At 38.4% G+C, this 11,298-nt stretch overlaps 1 protein-coding gene across 1 annotated transcript in view; it reads left to right on the top strand.

The window, feature by feature from the left end:
- The first annotated feature begins 10,366 nt into the window (after positions 1 to 10,366).
- Positions 10,367 to 11,298, top strand: part of NEIL3 (nei like DNA glycosylase 3) — a 22,703-nt gene continuing 21,771 nt past the window's right edge. The window contains exon 1 of the mRNA XM_029959439.1: positions 10,367 to 10,504. Within this exon, the coding sequence (XP_029815299.1) occupies positions 10,367 to 10,504 (138 nt within the window). The remainder of the gene's footprint in view (positions 10,505 to 11,298) is intronic.

Below are 11,298 nucleotides of genomic sequence, written 5' to 3'. Positions count from 1 at the left end.
TCTCTTGAGCCATAGAGGAAGTTCCCTGCTATTACAATAAGAGTCCAGGGGCTCTACACTTCAAGGTAGCAGTCTGCTAAAAGCTAAGACTACTGTAGCTGGTATTCTTACTGTGTACTTTTATGATTCAGATATTATTAATGTAATTTGTGGATATAAATCCTATATATCCTCATGCAGTGTGCTTCTGAAGTCCAGTGGGAGGCTGTCTTTGTTTTATTTTATGCAGTTCTTTCAGTTTTTCTCACCAGATTCTATTTAGTAGTAATCAACATTAACATTTTCCTAGTTACTTCAGTGTCTAAAACCTTTTACAGTGATGAAACTTTTATTCATGGGTTTATGCAACTTCTTTTTCCCTTAGATCTGACTTGAGATAGGTAGTAGAACAAGTACAGTTCACAACTACTTTATCAGCAACCCTCCTTTGCCTCTGATGGGCCACACTCTAACTACAAAAATCTCACCATTTATGAAATCTGCATGAGGGAACTGAAGGTAAAGGGTGAAATGTTGTAAAGACAGTTCAAAATACTCAAAGGTGAAAGGAATAAATCATTCATAGTATTGCAGTGTTGTCAATTCTTACTCTGAAAAAAGTGCATCCAAAGGCAAGGTTTTGTCCTTTTGAACTTTCCAGTACTCCTGTCAAATGTCTTCCTCATCACCTTCCATCAAGTTATACCCTGCCAAATAAACTTGTTGTCAAAGCAACATTGTCCCCACTTCACAAATCATGAGAAACTTTATTGTACAGAAGCCCATCCCTTACTGCTGCAGCAGTTTAATCAGTAACTCTTTATTGACAGTCCTCCGCCAACACCTGTTAGATATAGTATTTCGTTATCAGAATGGGAAAAAAAAATAATGTCCAAAACATGTGTACAATAAAATTTGAAATTTGCTTAAGTAACATGAAGAATTTCACATAGCATCCAGAACCACAGCAAGAGCAATCTGGCTGATGAAGAGCTAATGTAGATCTTAGAATCACAGAAAACAAGCAGATCAGAAAGAGAACTCTGCTGTTCACCTAGTCCAACACTCCACTCAAAGCAAGGCAGTACTCAAAGTGAGATCAGGTTCCATAGGGCTTTTCCCAGGAGTATTCTCGGATGGTAAGATTGACGGAGAGATAGACAACAGGTTAGCAAAGGCATATAGTGCCTTTGGAAAGCTTCATAAAAGAGTTTGGCGAAATAAACACCTGAAGAAAAGTACAAAGATCAGTGTTTACAGAGCCATAGTGCTGTCTACTCTCTTATACGGATCTGAATCGTGGGTCATCCAGCGCCACCACCTGCAACTCCTAGAACGCTTCCATCAACGCTGCCTCTGTACAATCCTAAACATCCACTGGTCAGATTATGTGACCAATACATCTGTTCTAGAGCAAGCAGCAGTCACAAGTATTGAGGCCACGTTGCTGAGGACACAGCTGCGTTGGGCAGGACACGTCTCAAGGATGAAGGACCACCGCCTCCCTAAGATCTTGCTTTATGGTGAACTTGCCACCGGCTGCCACATGAGAGGAGCCCCAAAGAGAAGATACAAGGACTCCCTGAAACAACATCTCAGCCTTGGCCATATTGATCAACATAACTGGTCTACTCTGGCCTCCAATCGGGAGATCTGGAGACACACTATCTTTAACGCTAGTGATGTTGATCACTCTTGAGGAGAAAAGACAACGCAGAAAGAATCATGTCTTGCAGAATATACCATCTAAGGAGTCTTTCTGCTGTGCCTTTTGCAACCGGACGTGTCTATCTTGTATTGGCCTCATTAGCCACCAACGCGCTTGTAACAAACGTGGGTAGAGCCCTTCCAAAATCTTTGTTCACGAAGCCTAGCCATGATGATGATCTCTAAGGGTGGAAATTTCACATGCATCCTGGACAACGTTCTTCTGTGCTTAACCCCTTTTCAAATCCTTTTCTGAATGTGTTGTGTTGCCTCTTGTCTTTTGCTGTGGGCCTCTGAGAAGAGCCTCTGCATTCTTAACAACTTTTCCTTTCCTTAAGCAGCAGAAGAGAGCAATTAGAGAAGTGTAGAAAGCCCTTCTTTTCTGCTAAGCAAACGCTGCTTTCTCAGCTTCTCGCCGTCCATCTTGTTCTCCAGCCTCCTAAACATATTGGTGGAGCTCGACTGGACTCGCTCTAGTTTGTCATTGTCTTCCAGTGCTGAGGGATCCAGAGGTGCACACGGGCGTCTGGCTGTGGCTTGCCGTGGTGTGACTGAGCGGAGCCACCGCTGCCCGTGACCCCGCAGCGCTCCCGTGTCCCGCCCCCGCAGCCCCCGTGCCGTGCGCCCGCGCTGCCACCAGGGCGCGCTGCTGGATCGGCTTCCCTGTGGCTAAGGGATGTCGGCAGGTCCGTCTCGCCGCGCCGCTTCTCCGCCAATCAGCCCCTGGGCCAGCATTTGTTCCATGTGATCACTCCACCCCAGGAACTGGGCTTTGAAAAGGAAGGATCTTCTCGCTTCTATACAAGTCAAGACTTCTTTGTTTCTGAGTTTCCTCAACTCTACAAAATACACTACATCTTATATGCTCTGAAACCCAGCAAGTCTTTTACCAGTTCTAGTCTTTGAGGCCCGCATTTGTTTTCTATTTTTGCTTCCTTCTGCTCCTTTGCCTTCTTACCCCTTGAGGAAAAAAAAATCTTGGCTGGTCCTTCTCCACTTTCCAAAGCCCTCCCTGGCTTGAAAGCCAGGAATGAAATGAAAACCTCAGCTGCAATAATGATACACTGCTTCCTTCCAGACAGGAGGAAAAATCTTTTTCGACTCTCCACAAGAAAAGGCAGAAATTCATAAAGAGCTAAAGCTCTTTATTCTACATCAAAACTGTCTCTAGCCTTTACTAAACCCAGCAAGACCTATCCTTTCCTTCCAAACTGTTATCCTTGACTAAGGTTCAAGAATAAAATGGTAGCTATAAGCTCTTCAGGCCAGTCAGGAAGCTGGACAGCACTTTTGGGCAAAATTAGTACTTTGGAAGACAAAAATAGAAATAAAGTTCATAAAATGGGACATTCACATTACTTGCATTAGCCAGTTTGAGTTCTGTTATTGCATTCTCTCTTGCTGATAAGGGTGCAAGTAATAAATAGGGAATCCACCCAGTTTTGTTTAATTTACCGGCATTGTTTGAGGAACTATGAATCATGTCAGAGATTTAAAGGGATTAGTGATAGCGAAGAGTGTAACCTTTCTTCCAATACAACAGCTGTTCTGAAAAATTTCCATAATAACAGTTGCTTTTAATTATATAATGAACTGCAAAGCCTTCTTAGCTTCATATCAATAATGCAGCTTTGATTCAAAAGTTGCTAAAGAGATAATCCTCAGCCTTTTTTGTCAAGGCCAGTTTGTGAATAGCAATGATTTAAATCCCAATGTCATAATTTTTTTTCAAGGGAAGGAAAGGATAGTCTTTATTTCCTTGGAACTTGGACTGACAAATTACAAGCAATGCTTGGAAAACATTGTTCTCATAAGAGTCCTCTAAGAAATTCTACTGATGCCTAAACAGGCATAAACACATTTAAAATAAAAATATCAGAAATGTGGCACCGATATGAGAAAAAAATTATCCTAAAATATCTAGTCAAACACTATTGATAAGATTAAATAATAAATCTGCATATCTAGAATTGGTGTGTTTTATTAAAGAAGGATTATTTTTACTAATTTTCAAGGCCCTGCCAAGTCAGGGAAAATTGCATTTCTTTATCTTCCACTCTTCCTGCTTCTCTCTGTTTGAGTATTCTGATTGAATACTGGCCTCTGACTGCTTAATGCTTATTCATTCCTCATTTTCCGGGCAGATCACTAGTTTGTGAAGATAATTAGAACCCCCTGCTATTTCTTCTAAGCCTTGAATCTTCAGGCTAATTAAACTGGAGTGCTGCATATATACATGCAGCTGACAAAGGCATGTAGCAAGGTACTAGGAATCATACTGTTTGTGTAACAGAGAAGTAAAAACTGGTTGCATCTCCTAGGACAGTTTTTGCTATGGCCCATCACTTATTTTGTTCTGTTATTGGAGCTTCCTGTATCTTCTAATACTATCTATGCTTTTGAGCAAATAATATCCTAATATTTTTTCAGTACAACATTAAAGTATGGCATCTAAACTTGAAGAAAAGTTGGCAAGTTCTTCATCCTAAGATCATCTTCTCCCAATTCTCATTTTTCCCTGAGGAGTTAATCTTAAATTCAAACCATCCAAGATAAGTGAATACACATCAGAGAAGTGCGTATATAAATGCATTATAGGCAAGAAGGCTACAAAGAATGTTTCTCTCTCCAGGTACCATTTTTCTCCTTTCATCTGTTTTAGCATAGAGATAGCCTAGAGGCACTGCTGGACACTTTTTGTTAAAGATCTTCAAGGCTTTACTCTTTGAACAAACTACTGCAAGTTTTCAATGTTTCCTTTTTTCCTCCAGACAAATGTAGTAACTTTTACTTAATTTGGGAGGAGCCAATATCTATCAGCTAAACAAGGAAAACTACTGGCACTCAACTGTGTCTCAAGATGAAGTAAAGTTATGAGCAATGTTCAAAAGTTGCCAAGAAGGTTGTCTGTACTTATATCATGAATATCCAGCTTCAGTAAGATCTGTTGTTCCCACCCTGAGGCAGATGCACATTGCTGTCATACTTGTTTCTCCAAATGAAGTTGAACTGTGACTGTAAATGAGATCGTGCCATTGTGAATGGGTAGAGGCATGCATCCTGATGGATTCCAGTATCTAAAAGCAACAAGAGTATTTAACTGGGAAGAGAACAAGAACTTTTAAGGACTCTATGGTTTTCAGCACAAACTCATACAGTAACTTTGGGGTTTTTTTCAATTATTTTCCAAACATTTTATTTCTGAATTTAAGCAGGGTTTTAGTCAATTTTGCTCCAATATTAATCTATAATTTAAGAACTGCAAAAGATCTTTTCTTCTTTTGGTATAATATTTTGAAAAGAACCATTCGGGAAAGAAATTTTATATGCTTAGTATGGTTACAGAATTTTGAAATGCCATAATTTGTGTACTGCACTGAGTATTTCTGAAGAAATCCATATATTTACAGATCTTTTTCTCCAGTTTTTCTTTCTAACACGAAAACTCCAAACTTAGTTTATAATAGTTCGATCTCAGATGTCTGATACCAGATATAAGTAGTCAAAAAATAGGGTTTCCTGCATTCAATGTTACATAGCCTTGAAGATACAGAATCACAGAATTGCAGTCACAGAATCATAGAACTGGTCAGGTTGGAAGGGACCACAGTGAGTCACCTGGTCCAACCTCCCTGTTTAAGCAGGGCCATTTTAGAGCACACTGCACAGGATTGTTCTTGAATATCTCCAGTGAGGGAGACTCGACAGGTTCTCTGAGAAATCTATTCCATTTCTCAGTCACCCACAGAGGAAAGAAATTCTGTCTTATATTCAGGTGGAGCTTCCTGTACATCAGTTTCTGCCTGGAACCTCTTGTCCTATTGCTTGGCACCACCAAGAAGAGCCTGGATCCATCCCCTTCAGATCCCCTCACCTTCCCTACATATACTTACATATATAAATGAGGTCCCCTCTCAGTCATCTCTTCTGAAGGCTGAACAGGCTCAGCTCCCTCACCCCTTCTTCATAAGTGAGGTGCTCCAGTCCCTTAATCATCTTCGTAGCCCTCAGAAGGACCTGCTCCAGGAGCTCCATGTCTCTCTTGTACTGAGGAGCCCAGAACTGGATACAGCACTTCAGATGCACCTCACTAGGGCCTCTCTTGACCTGCTGGCAAAGCTCTTCCTAATGCACCCCAGGATACCATTGGCCTTCTTGGCCACAAGGGCACACTGCTGCCTCTTGGACAGATTGTTGGCCACTAGGATCCCCAGGTTCTTCTCCACAGAGCTGCTTTTCAGCAGGTTCGCCCCCAGCCTGTACTGGTGCATGGGGTTATTCCTACCCAGGTGCAGAACCCTGTATTTGCCTTCTAGTCCTTCCTCCAAGTGTTCTCAGGAAGCTAAGTTTCTGCTATAGCCAATTATCTGCCCCTAGAATGTGCTCACAAATCAAGGCTAGAAGACACGAGATTTTTTATACCTCATTTGTAGATGGAATTGTTTAACTGTCTCTACATATCTTGCTTTCAGAGTGTGCTCCAAGAGAGATAGTTTCTTGTAAGGTTTACCAGGTCAGCTTTGAACAAAAACATGGTCAGGAGTGCAGTCTCACTTGTAGTGGTGTCTGCAAGTCTCTTTCCTGCTGGCTTAAAATAGTCACACAAGAAGTAATATATCCAGGTTCAAAGCACTCCACGTGATTTGGAGCAGCATATGGACTGTTGATCTCTTGCTACCTAAGGAACTGTCATTATCACTGGGTTATTAGGTACTCTGATGGAGAAAGGAAGAGGAATCTTTTAGTAATAAAACACTTCCCTTCAATTAAAAAAAAAAAAAGTGTGTAGATGGATGCTGAATACTTAATTACATAACTTAATAACTACACCATAAAGACAGAGATTCCCTCCCCAAAAGCCTACATTAAATTCATAATCTCAAAAGCTCTCATTACAATTAATGGCAAGATCACAACCTCAGTCCAGAGATAGTTCTATTATAAAATTTGAAGTCTGAGGTGGCTATGTTCAAGAGTCAGATGTTGAAAATTATATTCAATAATTCCAGGCTAATCTAAACTACCTTGGTACTAGTCATTGCTCTAGTTAAAAACAAAGTATTCAAAGAAAAGGCATTCTGACAAGAGGAATGTAGTCTCAGTTCAGAACACTGTCTCTGCTAGTCTATTGCCTACTTGCTCAGGAGTTAGAAGCTCTAGGATCAATTGCTTTCCAATTCTCAGGGGAAAGATGCACCACTGATTGTCTAGGTATCAATGGATTGCTACAGCAGCTTAAAGAAGCTGCCACATTCTCTTTTTTGAAAAAATTTACTTTGCTCAGATGTCTAACCAAAGGAGCTGTTTCGCAGCTATGAATCCAGACTGCAGAGGGGCATCTAGGAAACTTCATGGCACTTCCAGACAGTACCTGCCTCAGCATACAAGTGAATCCTGTTCTCAGATGTAACTCTCCCACTACATAAGGAAAATAGGTGACTGCTTGAAGTTATGCAGCAGGGTATCCAATAGTAGAAACTAGCATTGTTCTCTGTGTGGCTAATGGAGAGAAAGACCTAATGAGGCCTGTGCTCTAAATCACTGTCTGGTAAGGTGCCTACCTTTTGCCATTGATTAGATGGAGAGTTCAGAGTTTCCATTACCTTAGAGATATAATATAGTTGATGAACCTCAATTATTACTGAATATTAGGGAGTGTGAATAGCTTGCAACTCTCCTTTTAAGTCTAACTTCCTCTTGTGGATTTAACCCTTTGGTCTGAGCAGAAGAAAAAGTCAGATTTAAAATAGATTATTTCTGCTTTTTCTTTCTTTTTTTTTTTCCCCTCCCAGCAAAGGACAAGAGATTTACGGTATGAAGGTCTCTTAGAACAGAAGTATGCTCTTCAATGTTTGAAAGCAATCCATATCTAACTACTGATTGAAAATGGCAAAATTACTCTGTTGAAAACTAACATGTCAAGCTAGCCAAGATATTCGAAGGTGATTACTTTTTTTTATCTCTTGGGAAATCAAAGATTAATATAGAGATAAGAAGCTATTTTTCTAGAAGAGTGGTGTCTTGCTTACGGCCAACCAGTCATTGACAGGTGAACCTGAATATTGTGACAATATTTGACAATGTGTGTCAATTAGTAACTTTTTAAAATATAATTGCACTCATAATTAAATGGTTTAGGGTTTTTTTTGCACCCTCTGTCTGTCTTACTCTAAAGCACATCCTGCTCTGGCAACTTAAATTACAGTCTATTAAACTTCTATAAGTAATTTAATTTCTTGTTTAGTATATGAATTCAAACACTAAGAATATGCTTATCTCTGATCAGTTGTCAAGAGGTAGAAATTCAGATAGTACTATAAAGTATCAACTATTCATTTTAGTTTCAAACCATGAATCCATTAATTACAAGTATTTTGAACACATACTTCACGTTTAGTGAGAATGGTACGTAAGTTGTAGCATTTTACTATGGCTGCAACAATGAATTAAATGCAAGAATGTCCCACATTAAAACTGTTATTTGCAACTTGGTTAATAGTTTTATATTGATATTTCACTGCAATTTCCAAAGAACCTCCTTGATCTCTTTCTTTACAATAACTGCAGCTGTAAAAAAAAGTTACAATAGTATGGGCTTTTTTGTAACGGAAAGCAAGATGTCTCCACAAATAAAAGGATTCCAACACTATTGATTTTGAGATAACTGAAAAAAATAATTTAACTATGCATCCATAATAACTATGCATGACCCTCAAAAATCACTGGCGGACCAGGAATTAATAACCAGAACACATTCCCTGTGCAACTATTTGGATTAATTGCATTAAGAGACTTAATTTTGAAGGATTTGGGAATGTTTTTGCAAGGTTTAGGAAGGATTTCATTGGGATTACATAATGAGAAATTTTAAGTGTGCTTAACTGGTCACATTAACTCTCTAGGCAACCATGAAACACATCTGTCATCCACTGCTTAGTAATTCTTATCCAAGATTTTGTCACCATAAAGGGAGTATCTTTATAATTCACTGTATATTTTAGCCAGCCAGCAGAAAAAAACCCTGTGCCTTAGCAAGAATCTCAGTGCTGATGTTGTTCTTCAGACTGTTGGATTAGAACAGGGTGTGCTTGTACTCTGCGTATTTTTGTTCTCTTGTGTTGCCTTCAGAGAAATGCAACTTTACTATTTCATCTAAAATGATATTCCATTTAAATTGGTCTAAATTTGCCACATGATAATATTCCTTGCCAATATCTTTATTCAAAGCTCTGTTAATTGCAAATTTAACTTAGGTATTTAAACTGAGTACTAATGTCCTATGACTAAGATATTATTTCAAGGGAGAAAATGTGCATAAACCAAAACGTTTTAGCAACTGGATGTCAGTAGCTCTACTTGTGCAAAATAACCACATCAATTTTATGCCAAATGTCCTGTGACATGAACTGATGCAAAAAGGCAGGCAATCAGGTCTTCTACATAAATTCTGGAAAATTGAATTTAAAAAAAAGTTTTTTACTTTTCATAATTCTGAGAAACCTGAAGTTTTGGAAAGAAATGTACTTTTCTTTTTTCCTTTTTTTTTTTTTTCCTAATGAGATCACAACTGCAGTAATATACCAAAATGTGTGTCCAGTTCTGAGCATGCTGTTCTATTGTAGGCTGTAATCTGAATGTAAATATTGCAAATACACACCAAAAAAAAAAAAAGGTGCCTGCAAACACCACTGGGAAAAACAAAAGGCAACTGTGCACATAGCTACAATAACAGGGGACAAATCTATGAACAGATATAGATTTACTCAATTTCTGTTTTAAAAATAGAATCTACCTTTCACTTCAGGTAACTTGCCTTATTTGCTACATCAATTATCATTGTACAGAGAAACACTGATTTTTTTGATGTAAAGGCAGACAGGAAGTAAAAAAATACTCAGATATTAAACTTATACTTGAGTGATATTAATTTGCTTCTTTGTTCTTGAAATATGCATATTTAATTACCTGTGGGAGATGTTCTTGTGGACACTGGATTTTTCAAAATCAAAATAAGGTGTGTACAATTATTGATGGAATTACCTGCCAAGGAATTGTAAATAGGGTTAATGAAAACTTTTATTTTGTAAGTAATATAACTACCTCTTTTTAAAACTTGCATCTTCCAAAATATCTTCCCTTGTGACCTGGGAACTGCAGTTTTGAAACTGAATGGCAGCAACTGAGATTTCCTGACTCAAGGAAATATTGTCACAAAAGCAGCTAAGACTATTCTACTTGGAATGCTGTAAAACACAAACAGTGTTTTATATATATTTATATTTCTCTCTTGGCTGCACTACTACGTCATTAAAAAACTGCATCAGCAATAATTTTGCCCAACAAGTGTTTTTCGGCTGTTGTCATTTAGATGCTTTTACCTAAAAACCATCCTGATTTAGAATTCAGTATTGGGCATTTGTTTCAGACTAGAACTGTCAGATTGGTATCTCTTACAGTGCTCTTACCTCTCTTCGTTTTGTTGCAAATATATTCTTAAATGCTTTTATTAAAGCACATAAACTCCCAAATTTTTATCAACCACTGCCACACACTTTAATATGAAGCTTACCAACAATAGTTTGTAAGTATCTGGAACTCAACTTTAAGTGGAATAAAAGTGCATGCAAAAGGTGAGTTACTGCAGAATCTCTGGTTGAAATTCATTTACATGAGTGAAAAAATGGCTAGAGAATTAATGGTTACTTTTGGAGCTTCTGATGGATCTGCAGAATCAGATGTGGAATTGAAAACCCAATCTACTGAAAAACATCCAGTTATGAAAACCCTTATTATGAAAAACATTATATTTGATAGCCAAGTAACAGGACCTATTGTCTGTACTTTTAAGGTGCTCAGATAAAAAACCCCAAGTTATGTACTAATTTCTAACTGCTTGGAAGAACAGTAAGGCAGGACTTAAGGGCAGCAGAAAAATCAGTTTGTGTTTTGCATACCAGTTTTGAACATTGGTGATTTCTCCCTGGTAAGCTTAACTCTCTGGCTGACAATTGTCTCATTGTTTTAATTTTGGATGATCAGAGCAAAAACATCACTGAGAAAAAGAAAAAAGGCATTTGCAGCAAGGGTAGCATACCTAAACTTTAGTGGAACATGTAAATTAAGTTTTATTTCATAATTTAGCCTGATTTAGCCACTTCCTTTCTTGTAAAAAAAAAAAAATAAGTTATTCTTTTAGGAATAAACACATTTTGATTGAACCCAGATAGAAGACCGGATATGGACTGTTTATATGAGAAATAACATTGAGAGCTGCCACCAGCATAAGTACGCCTTACAAGGCATCAGTGTCTAATGTTCTACCTTATACTTCAAGTTCCCTCAAATTTCTTAGAGCTCGTAGAGTTCATTGTGCCTATTCTTGCTTCAAGTGCAGCAGGGAAAGGAGCATTTCCCTTGCGTAAAGCTGGACTGACTGCAAAAACATATTAAATACTGACTTTTTAAAGACTGAAATTAAATTCTAAATGTGTATCAAGTAAGTCTTAAAGGAAGATGCACTGGCGAGAGTGCTTCAGGAAGACTGCAAGAGCTAACGAGGTATCTGAGAGCAGCACAGATTCACGCTTCCGAAGGAAATAAACAGGATGTGAG

This window comes from Manacus vitellinus, unplaced genomic scaffold (genome assembly GCF_001715985.3).
Source record: "Manacus vitellinus isolate BGI_N305 unplaced genomic scaffold, ASM171598v3 scaffold_0_pilon, whole genome shotgun sequence".
Taxonomy (NCBI): Eukaryota; Metazoa; Chordata; class Aves; order Passeriformes; family Pipridae; genus Manacus; species Manacus vitellinus.
Note: the sequence above shows the minus strand (reverse complement) of the source record. Positions and strands in the feature narration are given on the sequence as shown.